Consider the following 15,957-nt stretch of genomic DNA (forward strand, 5'->3'; position numbering starts at 1 on the left):
CCACTTTTTTTTCAGAATGGAACGAAAGCATCCCGGCCTTTGCTCAAAATAGCTACAGCCAATTATTATAGTCTAGGACTCTAGAAGAGTGTAGTCTAAATTAAAGCAACCACACCAAACAAAAGAAGAAAGCCAAATAAGACAAGGAGAACATTATTCTAGTCTATTGATGAATCTCCATCCATAGTTAGCACAGAGTTGCATAATGAGCCCACTCGTCCTTTCTCTTTAAAATGTGAGACCTGTTGTTCCATCTTCTTGTACCCCGAGGACAAATGTTTCTCCCCGTGCACGCATACTATACCTGTACTCCTATATCACACCTACCAACGAAAAGATCCACACTTGGGGTGTGTTTGAATAATGGGAAATGAGAGGTGGGATTGGGATTGGGAAATAAATGAAGGGTTAGGATTAAATAAAAGGGAGAGAATGAATGGTTAGGATTTAAAAATGTCTTTTTGGTGGGTGAGAAATCATTTCCCTATCCCATTTGCCAAACATGGCCTTGTAGTAGACGAGAGGCCGGTTAAAAAAGAACAGAGAGAGAGAGAGAGAGAGAGAGAGAGAGAGAGAGAGAGGCCATTTTAAAAGAACGTCAAAACATGCAGCACCATGCCATGGCGGGATAGGAGTAGATCTGATCCAGATGAGGTCCCAACCCCAACCAAAGGCATAGCCACAGCGTCATGGCGATGCAAAGCCCCATATTTCGAAGATCCCATTGGTTGGCCCTCGGCACCAGCGAAGATGATAAACTGTTAAACACACATTGGATTCCTTCCTCCTGCAATTCTTACCTCTTTGGCTCTTTGCCATCTAAAAAATCTAGTGGTCACAACTCACAACAAAGCAGCACATTATGGTAAATAAATTCATTGTTCCAAACTGACACGTTTTAGACCAGAAAAACAGAGCAAATGAAGCTATACATGTATGGATGGATAACGAGCTTGAGCTCGTTATCTTAACGAGCTATTGTTAATGAGCTAAAAGACTAGCTCGGCTCAGCTTGTGAGCTAGCTCGTCAACGAGCTATATGACATTTATATCATATTAATAATTACAAATATACTTGTTGTATTTTATAAGTATTAACATAAAAATAAACAGAAACTAATAAAAAAAACTCACTAAATATAAATAATTTGATGTAATTAAAGATTAAGCACTAGTTAAGAAGCGCTAAGTATACGAAGATATGGATATTTTGTACTAACGAGCAACTTGTGAGCTAGCTCGTTAAACTTACAAGCTAAATTGCTTGGCTCGACTCATTAAAACTACGATTTCAAGCCGAGCTTGCCACGAGCCAATCCGAGCCACGAGTTCGGAATTTTTTGTTCACCCCTATATGAATAGGATATGTGAATCCAGCATTTCTTCTCCACTAACACTGAAGAATTTTACCGAGGTAAAAAACAAACTGAACATCTGAACTTCATGCACCCAGCACTCCACTGTTAACATCCTCACAACAGCATGGAGAGGAGGCAAGCAGACAATACACATGACACAGCACATGATAACAACAGAATAGAGAGGGTCAGGGAAAGGCTAGTTCTTTTTACACCCAAAGGCAACCCTCACCTTTATTAGTGTTCAATCATAAAAGAGATCTGCAAATTCATCTTTGACCTGCATGATTGCACCCCAAAGATGTAGCAGCAACAGAGCCTGATGCTTTGCAGAGGTGCAGATCACACTTCACAAGAAACTTCCACACACCACACTTGATAAAAAAAAAAAGGAGATCTCAATCATGGAGATTGGAGGGCAGCAGAGCTCAACCATATACATTCTGTTTATATGCTAATAGTACTATAGTAGTAGTACTAATTCGTACACGGCCCACGTCAAACAGAATAAATGTGAATGGCCTTTCCATGAGGCAATTAGGGATCAAAGGTATTTTAGAGGAAAAGAATGGCTGCTAAAATATCTCACATGCTGTTTACACCAAAGTATGGTTACTTAAAATACACTGATTTTATATGCGGGCGTGCATCTGATGACACATTATCAATGAGACAATGAACAAATCATGGTGGCAAAGGGTTAACAATAAAGAAGGGGCAGATTTGAATTTATAAGGAAAGAAAGACAGCTGCAATGCTGCACAGGACCACACTTTTCAGACATAACATAGTTCCTTCTTTCAAAACTCACAACAACATACAAGAGGGTAAAAAAACTGATGGAAATGCAAAAGAAAAATATGGCACGACATACCCACAACCGTGCACAAGAAAAATACGAAACACACCACCAACCAAGATCTAAGATACAGTATTCTTTTCTTGGAAAAAAAAATTATGTACATAGAAGTAGCATGCACAGCTGGAGGACAGCAAATAAGAAATGACTTACCGAAGTCAGAGGGAAAGGGGAATGTGCAATCAGGCCTGCAACTCAACTTGCTTCCTGGCTTGGCTAGAAGCATTTGCCCGTGGTTTTGGATCAGACTTGGCACTGGTGGATCTGCAAATCGAGTTGCTGTTGGTCGCGCCCTTTGCTGCTCCCCCACCAACTGTTAATGCACACATAATAAATGGCTTGCTGAATTACAACATTGTTGGTTTCGAGTAAATACATGAAAGCAAAAGGAGATGAGAAGCAAGTTTCTAGAATGATGCATAGCAAACATGGAAGTCATACAACAATCAGAATGAGAATGGAAACCTAAGGCGGCAAGGGCCCAAGCAGCTGATCAACTAAAGAGCTGTACAACCTTCTTGCAGAAAAAATGTTTTTGTAATATGACGATTAGATGCCAATGGAATATGGAAAAAAAATTAAACCATTTGAACACCTAAATTAGTGGTATAAAAATATTTAAACTAAAAAAAAAACTCTCGCAGCAAACACTACTTGGTAGTCTACAGTATATGGTTTCCTTAGGAGAGAAGGGTTCCAAATAATGTCCAACAGATTTCTGAATTATTGCCAATAACAAGACTACTACAAAACCGAGAAAAAAAATATGTATAAGTTATCGATATTGTGTTTACCATTAGTTGGCAGAGATAACCGCTTCTTGACTGGAGTATTCGCTTGCACAAGCTTGGCTTTTGGTTGGCATGTGGACAAAGACGCAAGACCTGTTGGCTGGGAGCTGACTTCTTCCAAAGCTTCATCTGAAAGCTTTGACTTTTGTTTGCATGATCCCAAAGATGTTGAAGGTATATTTGGCGACCGTCCAAATGAAGCACAAGTTACATCAGAATATGATTTTTTATGGTTTATGCCTTTCTTCTTGTTAGAACCATTAGAAAGGACACTTGAAACTTGAACTTTCCCCTTTGGTGTGATCTGAGACTTTGTTTCCATATCCTGCTTATCATCACACAGTGGCATAGTTTCTTTGGTGTTACTGTCAAGCAACCTGTTCTCCCATGGACGTACAGCCATCCACCTCTCTAACCAGTTTGATCCCCAGTGGCTGTCATCAAGTTCAAGTCCTTGCGGAGTTGTAGGTTTCTGTTGCCTGGAACCTGCTTGTCGCTGACCAAAACAAAAGGCATAACTTAATGACTCCAGAGCTAAACGTATATTGAAAAGGACTACAGAATTGTGGGGACATGCAGCGTTGTTATATTCATAAGAGCATTCTCAAATCTTAAGTTCTCAACTGCAACAGATAATTTTCCATGATCATTAGTTGAAACTAAAAATTACAGAGGGCATCTAAAAAGTCTGATCTACTGTGATTTATCCGATAAACATATAGATTCACAGTGAAAAGAATGACACGAGCAACACCTAGATAAGTGTATTTCTGCAGTTTACTATGATATGATCATATGACTAGAAAAATTGCACTTTGAACCGAACAGCTAAATTTGGAGATACAATTGTATTCACTAGACAACTGAAATGCTATGACTGAAAATATAGTAATACTTGTTATATAACTGTAATAGTTGTACTATCTATATCTGTAGCAGTCCTTCTCCATTTCTCATTCGATGAGATGATTTCTATCATTTTTTATTTCACTGATTACTGCAGGGACTTCTAGCCCACAAAAAGTATGAGGCGTCATTCATGTTACTGGTTAATTATATAGATAAGCAGCATCTAGCAAAAAATGATATATTTCAGGTAAACATAAATACATATGAAATCAGTATTTGATACTACTGTTATTTATCACAACAGTTATTTCACTCAGACCATCACTTTTTAAATCTATGTTTAGATAGATATATTGAATAAATTGCAACCAGAGTAAACATGTAACATACTGTCATTAAGTAACTTAAATATCAGTTACCCACCAATTATTAAGTAGATAAAATCCATTATCCACAACTATCTTTCTTGATTATCACATTGACTTCCTAACTAATTGACTATAATAGCACACATATTTAACAAAGCATTGAGTGCTAGACTACTAATCTACTAATCAAAGTTTACCTCACTTACCAATTCTCAACCAGTATTTGTACAGAAGTATATAGGTATACCATCCAAAATTACCTGATGAGTCAAAGCATATGCCATTGCTCTCTCACGCTTAGCAGCAGCTTCCTGCCTTTTCAATACTTTAGCTTGCAGTTCTTCAACAGAACCAATACTGCCACACCAGCGTTCCTGCATTTATTGTTGCAGAAATAAACAACATTATAAAACACTGTCTGCCAAGAAACATATTTATCCCACTCATATTACTTGGTTCTATTTTTCCACACGTAAGTTATTGGTACAACAGGCAGTGACTTATTCCAATGCTACAAAGAACAGTTAATGGATGAATATAAACCACTATTCATTCAAAGCGTTAGGGATAAACCACACAAAAGCTGAATATTATATAGGTGTCGACTCAAGGCCAGGTCAACCCCAAGATTTTTTTTTCTTAACCAAACCCATCCTCTGCTTCCTCACTCCATCTACATCCATCTGATACTAGCCGTAATGCATGATTTTGTTTTCTTAATCCCAACCCACCCTCTGCCTCCCCACTCTGTCCAAATCCATCTGATACTAGCAGTAGTGCAGTACAATGGCACTGATGCCATTGTTGCTACAACCTCCTTCGCCAGTGCTCATCACCATCCCATCTCCCCTACGGACTGCACCATGATCTAGCCAGGTTGAGGTCTGGCTTTACCCAGAATGGTATAGGCATGAAACTTAAGCCAATCCTATGGTGCAAGGAATTGTTTGTAACTTGCATAATAGTATAGTCACGTTTCTTAACATATATTGTTTCCACACAAAAAGTGCCATCTTCAAACACAAAACGTGTTTCCCAATCTTCAGAGGATCAACACAACTTAAGCAAATTGATAGAGCTGATAGGAGAGATTAGTTTAGATGGGGATCCTGACAGATTTATTTGGCCTCATGAGCGGAAAAAGGTTATTCTTCACAATCTATGTACGGATTGCTAACTTTTGGAGGGGAGATTGATCAAGAGATGATAAGTGTGGAAAAGTAGAATATATTTGAAACTCAAACATTTTCTTTTCCTAGCTGTTAGTGATAGAACTCAATGTGTTGTTCAGTTAATAGAAAAGAAAAGAAAAAGAAGAAAGAAAAGAAAGAAAAGAAGAAAAGAACAAGAAAAGACACCCCAAGAAGAAAGTGGAGGGGAGTGAGTTGTGCTAGTTATGTTCAAAGAGAGAAACTATCAGTCACACTCTGTTCTTGTGACCCTTAGCAAGGTTTGTGTGGTGTGTTGTCAGAGATGTGTTGCGTCATAATGTGATCGTCTATTGATGGATAAGTCTTTGTGGTCCTTGTTTGTGATTCTTTCTTTTGCTTTTGGGTAGTTTCACCTTTTCAGGACAGCATCTACTCCTTTAGCATATTTTCAGTTGCTAGGACAGCTGCGGTTAGTAGGACAGCAGCGGTTAGCATCTCCTTTATGCCCCCCTTTATGCTTTATTCAGTTGGGATGCCCTCTAGGACAGCATCCCTTTCAAAATTCGAATTTTAGACTAGAAGAGTGCAGCAATAGGCTTGCAGCCAGCCATGGCTATATATATGTATCCAACCTTCCTCGGGAAGGTATGGCTTTGTGTTTGTGAATGAGAGAAAACCAGAAAATTGCCCCATCTCTTGTGCCATCCTCTTCTCAATGAGAGTAACCATTGAGGTTCTAACATCTGGTATCAGAGCCACACTTTCCTGTAGGCTAAACATCTCCTGTTCCACCCCTTCCCAAGCTCGGTTGAGCTCTCAGCCAACAGCAGCAGCAGCAGCACCGGCTGCTCCTTCCCCTCTCCCTTCCCCCTCTCCACGCTGCAGCCTCCCGGAGGCACGCCATGTCCGACGTTCGGTCTCGGCGTTCGGTCGCCTCGAGCACTCGGCGTCAGCAGGACGCCGAGCTCGCCGCAGCAGAAGAGCGCAGGCGAGCAACGGCCCAGACCGCTGCAGCAGCAGCGAGGGCGGCCAGACTGGCGGCAGCGGAGCTGGCAGCAGCCAGGGCGGAGGCGGAAGCAGAGGCGGCGGAAGATGCGGCACGTGCGGCAGAGGTAGAGGTTGAGACCTTGCGCAGCAGCATCAACGGCTCCATCGCCGGCGACATCACCGCCGACAGGGAGCTTGAGGAGCTGGCAAGAGGAAGGGCGCGGGAGCGGGCAGAGCGGTGGGCAGCAGCCCACCCCCACGGCGGCGGCGGCGGTCCAAGGGACCGCGCACCCGCCGACGGGAACCTAGACGGGCGCTGGTGTGCCGGCGGCAGCCCGGAGCCCGCTCGCGGCCCTCGTAGGCAGCGCGGGTCTCCCTCCCCTGACCGGCGGCATGGTCACCACGGCGTCCAGACGGTGGTCAGGGACTTTGGTCCCGGCGGTGGGTGGCCTACCCTCACCAAAACCAACTACATCGAGTGGGCCGCGGTGATGAGGGTGAGGCTCCAGGTGCGGCACATGTGGGAGGCAGTCCGGTACGGCGACGTCGACTACGATGAGGATCGGCGGGCACTGGATGCCCTCATCGCTGCAGTCCCGCCCGAGATGCAGTTCTCGCTTTCCCAGAAGCGGACTGCCAAGGAGGCCTGGGACGCCATCGCTGCGGCACGCATCGGCAGCGACCGCGCCCGCAAGTCCACACTGCAGGCACTCCGCAAGGAGTGGGAGAACCTAGCCTTCAAGCCGGGTGAGGATGTTGATGACTTTGCCCTCCGTCTCAACACTCTTTTGCAGAAGATGGTGCAGTACGGCGACGACACCTACGACGAGGAGAGAGCTGTCGAGAAGCTCTTTCGCTGCGTCCCAGAGAAGTACAGGCAGATCGCTCGCTCGATCGAGTCTCTGCTGGACCTCTCCACGATGTCGATAGAGGAGGCGTTAGGTCGCCTCAAGGTCGTCGATGGTGATGAGCCACAGCCTCTCTCGGGGCCTATCACCATCGGCGGGAAGCTCCATCTCACTCGAGAACAGTGGGAGGCTTCTCAGAGCGACGGGAGGAAGGGGGAGTCTTCTCCCTCGACAGGCGGCCGCAAGCCGCGCAAGGGGCGCGGAGGTGTCCAGTTGCGGTGGGCGCGAAGACGCGCCGAGGGTGGTGCTCACAGAGGCGCCCAAGGCGGCGCCGCCGGCAACCACAAGCCGGCACGAGACGACGCCTGCCGCAACTGTGGCAAGCTTGGCCATTGGGCCAAAGACTGTCGCCAGCCACGACGCGGCCAGGCCCACGTTGCACGGGTGGAGGAGGAAGAACCGGCTCTGCTCCTGGCTCACGCAAGCATCGAGCGACCTCCAGCGGCACCGGCCACAACGGCTTTTCTCCACCTCGATGAGCCGAAGGTACTCGTCTCCCTCTGCAACGGCTCCAGCAACGACAAGGCTGATGGGTGGTACCTCGACACCGGCGCCACCCATCACATGACCGGCCGACGGGAGTTCTTCACCGAGTTCGACTCCAGCGTCCGAGGCTCTGTCAAGTTTGGGGACGCCTCCGGCGTGGAGATCAAGGGCGTTGGCTCCGTCACCTTCACTGCCAAGTCCGGTGAGCACAGGCTGCTCACCGGAGTCTACTACATCCCCGCGTTGAGGAATTCTATCATCAGCGTGGGACAGCTGGATGAGAACGGCTCACGCGTGTTGGTCGAGGACGGACTCATGAGGATTTGGGATCGCCGTCGTCGCCTTCTTGCCAAGGTAACCAGAGGCACTAATCGACTCTACATCCTCAGCGCGCAGGTCGCACAACCAGTTTGCCTCGCTGCTCGTCGGGACGACGAGGCGTGGCAGTGGCACGAGCGCTTCGGGCACCTCCACTTCGAGGCCCTGAAGCAGCTCAGTGCCAAGGAGATGGTGCGAGGCATGCCGTGCCTTGACCACGTGGAGCAGCTCTGCGACGTCTGCGTAGTGACGAAGCAGCGGCGGCTCCCCTTTCCCCAGCAGACGAGCTTCCGAGCCAAGGAACGGCTCGAGCTCGTGCACGGGGACTTGTGTGGCCCAGTGACACCGGCCACACCAGGAGGACGACGTTACTTCCTGCTGCTCGTCGACGACCTCTCCCGCTACATGTGGGTGATGGTCCTCGGCAACAAGGGAGAGGCTGCGGACGCCATCAGGCTCGCGCAGGCTGCTGCAGAGGCGGAGTGTGGCCGCAAGCTGCGCGTGCTGCGCACCGACAACGGCGGCGAATTCACGGCGGCTGAATTCGCGTCGTACTGCGCCGATGAGGGCATTCAGCGCCACTACACCGCGCCGTACAGCCCGCAGCAGAACGGCGTCGTCGAGCGGCGCAACCAGACGGTTGTGGGGATGGCTCGGGCTCTCCTCAAGCAGAGGGGGATGCCGGCCATCTTCTGGGGAGAGGCGGTGGTGACGGCCGTCTACATCCTCAACCGCTCGCCTACCAAGGCTCTCAATGGCAGGACACCGTACGAGGCTTGGCATGGGCGCAAGCCGGCGGTCTCCCACCTACGGGCCTTCGGCTGCCTCGCGTTCGCCAAGGAGCTTGGACACATCGGCAAGCTCGATGACAGGAGCACCCCAGGGGTGTTCATCGGCTACGCGGAGGGCTCGAAGGCCTACCGCATTCTCGACCCGGAGACACAGCGTGTGCGCACGGCGCGCGACGTAGTGTTCGACGAAGGGCGAGGGTGGGTATGGGACAAGGCGGTGGACGATGGTTCGACTCCGACGTACGACGACTTCACCATCGAGTACGTCCACTTCGAGGGAGCTGGGGGAGTAGGCAGCTCTTCTTCACCGAGCGTGTCTACCCCAGTCCCCGAGCCTCCACCGACTTCGACACCAACACATCCTCGGACCACGACTTCGACTACGACGAGCTCTTCGCCGACACCGCCCCAGCCGGTGACCCCACGCGCTCCAGCACCAACAGCCACTCCTCCGGGCACGTCTACTCCAACGCCAGCTCGTGTTGAGCGCAGCCTGGTGGAGTTCGCTACTCCGCTCTCCCACGACGGGGAGCGCATCGACGCGTACCACGACGGCGAGCAGCTACGGTACCGTACGATGGAAGATCTTCTCGGCGACCAGCCGGTGCCGGGACAGGTGCCTCGCGACCTGGAGGCGCAGTTGCACCTTGCGTGCGACGACGGTGAGCCTCGGTCTTTCGCAGAGGCCGAGAAACACGCGGCATGGCGTGCCGCGATGCAGTCGGAGATGGACGCGGTTCAGGAGAACCGCACCTGGGAGCTTGCTGACCTCCCTCGTGGTCACCGCGCGATTACCCTTAAGTGGGTGTTCAAGCTGAAGAGGGATGAAGCCGGAGCCATCGTCAAGCACAAGGCTCGCTTGGTGGCACGCGGTTTCGTGCAGCAGGAGGGGATCGACTACGACGATGCCTTCGCTCCCGTGGCACGGATGGAGTCTGTGCGACTCCTCCTTGCGCTGGCTGCTCAGGAAGGCTGGGGTGTCCATCACATGGATGTCAAGTCGGCGTTTCTGAACGGCGACTTGAAGGAGGAGGTCTACGTGCACCAGCCTCCGGGATTCGTGCTCCCCGGCAAGGAGGGCAAGGTGCTACGCCTGCACAAGGCCCTCTACGGCTTGCGGCAGGCACCGAGGGCGTGGAATGCCAAGTTGGATTCCACGCTCAAGGGGATGGGCTTCGAGCAAAGCCCGCACGAGGCGGCCATCTACCGGCGGGGCAATGGAGGAAATGCCCTGCTGGTAGGTGTCTACGTCGACGACTTGGTGATCACCGGCACCAAGGATGCGGAGGTGGCGGCGTTCAAGGAGGAGATGAAGGCCACCTTCCAGATGAGTGATCTGGGGCCTCTCTCCTTCTACCTGGGGATCGAAGTGCACCAGGACGACTCCGGGATCACGCTTCGACAGACCGCCTACGCCAAGCGCGTCGTTGAGCTAGCTGGGCTCACCGATTGCAACCCAGCTCTCACTCCGATGGAGGAGAGACTGAAGCTGAGCCGCGATAGCACGACGGAGGAGGTGGATGCTACACAGTACCGGCGCCTTGTGGGGAGTTTTCGCTACCTCACCCACACACGGCCGGACTTGGCCTTCTCCGTCGGCTACGTCAGTCGGTTCATGCAGCGACCGACGACGGAGCACCAGCAGGCTGTGAAGAGGATCATCCGCTACGTTGCGGGGACTCTCGACCACGGTCTCTACTACCCAAGGTGTCCTGGCAAGGCACACTTCGTCGGGTACAGCGACAGCGACCACGCCGGCGACATCGACACCAGCAAGAGCACGAGCGGGATTCTCTTCTTCCTCGGCGAGTGCCTCGTTAGCTGGCAGTCGATCAAGCAGCAGGTGGTGGCCCTGTCCAGCTGCGAGGCCGAGTACATGGCGGCATCCGCCGCTTCGACCCAGGCGCTCTGGCTTGCTCGACTGCTTGGTGATCTCCTCGGCAGAGACATTGGAGCGGTAGAGCTCAGGGTGGACAGCAAGTCCGCTCTGGCTCTGGCAAAGAACCCCGTTTTTCACGAACGGAGCAAGCACATCCGGGTGAGGTACCACTTCATCCGAAGCTACTTGGAGGAAGGGAGCATCAAGGCGAGCTACATCAACACCAAGGACCAGCTTGCGGACTTGCTCACCAAGCCTCTTGGGAGGATCAAGTTCCTCGAGCTCTGCTCCAGGATTGGGATGGCCCAACTTCCCCACAAGACGACGCACAAGACTTAGGGGGAGAATGATGGATAAGTCTTTGTGGTCCTTGTTTGTGATTCTTTCTTTTGCTTTTGGGTAGTTTCACCTTTTCAGGACAGCATCTACTCCTTTAGCATATTTTCAGTTGCTAGGACAGCTGCGGTTAGTAGGACAGCAGCGGTTAGCATCTCCTTTATGCCCCCCTTTATGCTTTATTCAGTTGGGATGCCCTCTAGGACAGCATCCCTTTCAAAATTCGAATTTTAGACTAGAAGAGTGCAGCAATAGGCTTGCAGCCAGCCATGGCTATATATATGTATCCAACCTTCCTCGGGAAGGTATGGCTTTGTGTTTGTGAATGAGAGAAAACCAGAAAATTGCCCCATCTCTTGTGCCATCCTCTTCTCAATGAGAGTAACCATTGAGGTTCTAACATCTATGACATAAGTGGTGCTCTGTCTTTGAGGCCAGGGGGTTTTGCCAGAGTTTGGCTGCTGGCAAGTATCTGCTGATCATTATGGCTTACTAGGATCGACTGGGTAATTGAGATCGTGTTAGTAAAATTGGCTTTGCATGTTGCTTATGAATCTGTCTTTTGTGCAGCACTAGCGTACTTTTGCAAAAAGAGGAAGGAAAGGAGGCATTGGACGAGTGGGTTACAAGATTGATGATGTGAGTGAGAGAAGTGAAGACAAATGCTCTCCCTGATGTGATGTGAAGCTTCTATCATGGTGTTTAGTCAGTAGGCAGTCGTGGTTTGGAGTTGTTGCCAGGGGATCTTTTGAAGTTGTCAAGTACCAAATGTTTGGTTTACTTTTGCTTGTTTTCCTGTCCTGTGAAGACAATGTGATTTCCTTGGTTTTCTTGAAAGTCGGATTAATATATGATCTGCTCTCTTTCTGTACTCCTTTAGAAAGACCACAATGGTAGTGGTAAGTGGTAAATCTGCCACCACCCACCACCACTGCCATGTAGGTCCCTAAAATAGTGAGGTAGGTGGACTTGTGTCACTTTCCTAACCCCAAGTAAAATAGTGAGGAAATTTTATCTTAAAATGAGGTGCAAAATGATGATAAATATTACATGAAGATTTTATGATAGGAATAATTTTATTATAATTTTTAGGGCTTTAAAGTGTACGGTGGGGTTTTCTTTTTAAATTTCCATTGCAACATAGCTAGTAAAAAAAGTGCCATCTTCAAATAAGTAGGGAGGGAGCAGAAATATTTTTTTATCCACAGTGTTGAGCAAAATTTACATGTCAGTATCATATCACTCGATAAATTTATAACAAGGTGATAATCTAAACGATGGAAGAAAGATTATGTTTCAAGATATGTAGAGTCGGGAGAGGAAAAGACATCCAAGCATATAGGTCTCAGTATCTTGTCATAATGACTTTTATAGGATTTGTGACCTACCTCAATTTCTCGAACATGATTCTCATGATCATCTTGTTCAGGGATCTTCTTCCGTGCAACTTGGTTCTCTAAAGAAACACGAACTTGTCTTGCTCTGACACGAGCTTGAGCTCTTACTAGAGCTTGCATACACTGAAGTGTTTCTGATGTCTGCTTTCTTATGATATGACCCCTTACAAGGGCCTGCAGTATAACTATTCCTTTCAATGCCCGTAAAGCCCGTCTAGCCTGGTAATCATAAATGCAACAAAAAGTTCAAAATCTCAAAACACAGAAGACTATGAAGGAAGCCTGAAAATCATGAGCTATGTTTTTACTAAAGCCTTTTGCTTTCATAGTCTATGCTATGTTATACACAAACGACTACATCTGGATAGTTTCCTAAGTTTAATTTAGCAAATGAAGATTCAGTTTCATGTGACTATTTCTAGATATTTGAAAAATTAACTAGAACCTCTAAGTACTAAAATACTTTCTCCTTTTTCTTGGATTATCTTGTTCAAATATAATACATTTGCTCTTATCACATTCTGACAATTTCTGCATTGTTTATTTGGATAAGTCCTTAAAACATGAAGACAGTCACACTCATTAGTGTGTTTACCATACATGCAGAGCAGAGACCAGAGACAGCATGCTATCAGTTATCTAGCATAGTGATATTCAAAGGGAGCATACCAGGAATGCTCGAAACGCAGACTGAATGAGTGTTGCAGCCACATCCTCTTTAGTTTTATGCTCTTCGGTCTGAGAAATATGTACTCCAAGCAATGTACTGTCTGAAGAAATGGAATCTGAAACTGTCTGCGTGTTGGTGTCATCAGTCAATGGTTCACTTTGCACTGCAAGTTCTTCTACTAAGATTGCACGTTCAGTATCCAAAGAATGTTTCCGTTTGTGAAGCAACTGAGCAGCAGGGGTCCTCTACAATAATTTTAATACATTGTCATGATGGTAAGACAGCCCAGTAAAAACAGCAGTTCATGCCAACTTGTACAGCAGTGGCAAAAAGAGTCAAGAAGGAATATGTTCTCAAAACTTAAAACATACTAATGCACTCTGGTAGTTTGAAATCAAGCTTATAAAGTGATACTTTGGGCAAGGGCAGCATGAAACACATACTACGATACTAAACTACAATATATATCATATTAATAATTTAAAATTTTATTTAATTGAATGGAAGTAAACAAAATGAACAGCATGAATACTCCTATTACAACTACAATAACGGTCTTTAATCCAAGCAAGTTAGACATGCTACATTTAAAATAAATACTAGCTAACACTCCAGTGGGCAGTGGCTGATGCATTTGCATAGTAATGCATTGCGAAGTAGAATAAAGGAAAAGAAGTCAAGAAAAAAAGACAGACACCCAAGGAATAAACAGCAGTGCAATCATTTGTTGGTTACACAAAACAATCAGTCATTCATCTATCTGTAATTACCAGACCAGTAGGACACTAAAAACCAAAGCAACCACAACAGTACTCCAATATACCCATTTGGTTTTCTTTCATAGGTGAGGAGGGTTACAAGCACTAGAACAATGATGGTAATGGCATATTGTAAGGAGCCCAAACATTTACTACACCAATACAGAACATTTAATATCCAGGTATTGCCACATAATCTGTGTTGGGCACTCAGAAGAGTAGTTGTGCAACAAGCATGTGACAACGACATGTCAACAACAGCACTTGTGTGGCATCCGCCGAACCAACTCTGGTAAACCATCTACTCTTTTGCAATTTTGCTCACTCTTCAAGATTTGTCATGTTCTGACAGAGGAAGACAAAAAACAGTAGAATATCCACCTATCAAGCTGGCTCTAAACACTAGAAACAAAAAAAAGGAAAAAAGTTGAAGACAGACAAAACAATCATTACTCCAGACTTAGTCGATCAGAACAAGTACTTGCTACATAATTACACGATACAAAATCTTGGTGAATACCATAACTTACTGTTTCGCAGCTCTCTGCATTTTGTGCCTTTTCTTGTTTTTCTGCATTCCGGGCCTTCTCTTGCTTTCTTATACCAACCAGTGATTTAAACCACTTCGATGAAATACCCATGACAAACAACCTTTTTATATAGTTCAATGACCTGAATTTCAGAATATTGAAATGCTTACCATACAAATGAGCAATCGTACCTTCTGCTTAAGACTTATGAAAAGGAACAAATAGTGTGTATAGTAAAGGAACTTGCTGATAGTCAACATCACAATTGCCAGAACTTCAAGCAACGGATAGCAATAGTAGAGGAAGAGCTAACACACACAACTTGTTGAAACAAGAAACCAAAATATTCAAGAGCCTTCACATAATCACATGAACCATGAAAAGAAAAAAAGCATAGCTACAAGAAATTATGAAATAAAATGATTAACGGCGATGCAATACAGAATCTAAGTGGTTTACTAAATCTCATCGAAGCAGACAGAAAATCACTGAATCTAAATGATTAAGTGGTTTACTGGAAGTAGTCATCCTTCTGCTGTTTCTCGTTGTCACTGAGAACTTACAAGTACACAGTACCATCTAGACTGGCATGAAACTCGTAATGAAAATGTTGATACCAAATGCTATAATTGCTAACCGTTAGCTTAATTATTGTCCGTGCACAAACTATTGTGCGCATCAGATTGAAAAGAAAAAAACCATAAAAACCGTCATCAAATCAGATCACCCTAAATCCATATCCGACTCCACATTAGCTCAGAGAACTTCAGAAAATGCGGGCGATATAAAATGCAAGACGGGATAAAGATTTGAAGGAAGCAAAACACGAACGCATTACACCGATGAACTGAGCCCGTACTGCTTTGGAGCTGCAAATGGTGCTAGATATTCATGAAGAATTTTCCAGCAAAAGAACTCCAAGCATTCGACACAGGAAGCAAAAGCAAGATAGAAGATTCACTCCAAACCCTCACCCAAAAATAAAAAAGGAAAGAAAAGAGGAAGATGCGGCTACACCTCAAACGAAACCAGCTTTGGGGGCAGAGGGGGATTCGGTATTTCGGTTGAAACCCTTTTGAAGAAAAACAAAAAAAAAAAAACCCTCTCGATTAAGCACTGCAGCGCGCATCAAAGAAACCCGGAAGAAACAGCACAGCACGGCGAGCACGCAGCATCGAAGTCAACAATTGGAAGAGAGAAAAAAAAAGAAACCAATCCAACCCCAATCCGCGCCTCGCCTCGCCGCATCATGGAACCGCACGGAGGAGGGAGGAGGAAGGCTTACGAGGTGAGCGAATGAGGCCGGCCGGCCGCGCACCGTGTGCCTCCCGTCCGGCCGCGCGCGCGCGAGGAGGCGAGGCTGAGGCGAGGCCGGCGTGCGTGCGTGCCACTGCCACCCTTCCTCCGTCGGGAACAGCGAGAGGAGAGAAAGAATAGTAGACGCCCCACGCGGCAGGGTGGCTCGCCATTTTCCCCTTTTATTTTTTTATGGCAAAGAAAAGGTAGTAGTAAAAAATGAAA

General features: G+C 46.9%; 1 protein-coding gene across 1 annotated transcript; it reads right to left on the reverse strand.

Moving 5' to 3' along the window:
* Nucleotides 1-1,868: 1,868 nt before the first annotated feature.
* LOC127768305 (protein IQ-DOMAIN 5-like) lies at nucleotides 1,869-15,878 on the reverse strand. The gene is made up of 7 exons (XM_052293854.1): nucleotides 15,722-15,878; nucleotides 14,437-14,578; nucleotides 13,148-13,393; nucleotides 12,470-12,697; nucleotides 4,486-4,599; nucleotides 3,012-3,504; nucleotides 1,869-2,530 (listed from the first exon to the last, which is right to left on the reverse strand). The coding sequence occupies exons 2-7, from the start codon at nucleotides 14,545-14,547 to the stop codon at nucleotides 2,400-2,402; spliced, it is 1,323 nt and encodes a 440-aa protein (XP_052149814.1). The 5' UTR covers nucleotides 14,548-14,578; nucleotides 15,722-15,878; the 3' UTR covers nucleotides 1,869-2,399.
* Between the last annotated feature and the right edge of the window lie 79 nt (nucleotides 15,879-15,957).

This window comes from Oryza glaberrima, chromosome 3 (genome assembly GCF_000147395.1).
Source record: "Oryza glaberrima chromosome 3, OglaRS2, whole genome shotgun sequence".
NCBI classification, from domain to species: Eukaryota; Viridiplantae; Streptophyta; class Magnoliopsida; order Poales; family Poaceae; genus Oryza; species Oryza glaberrima.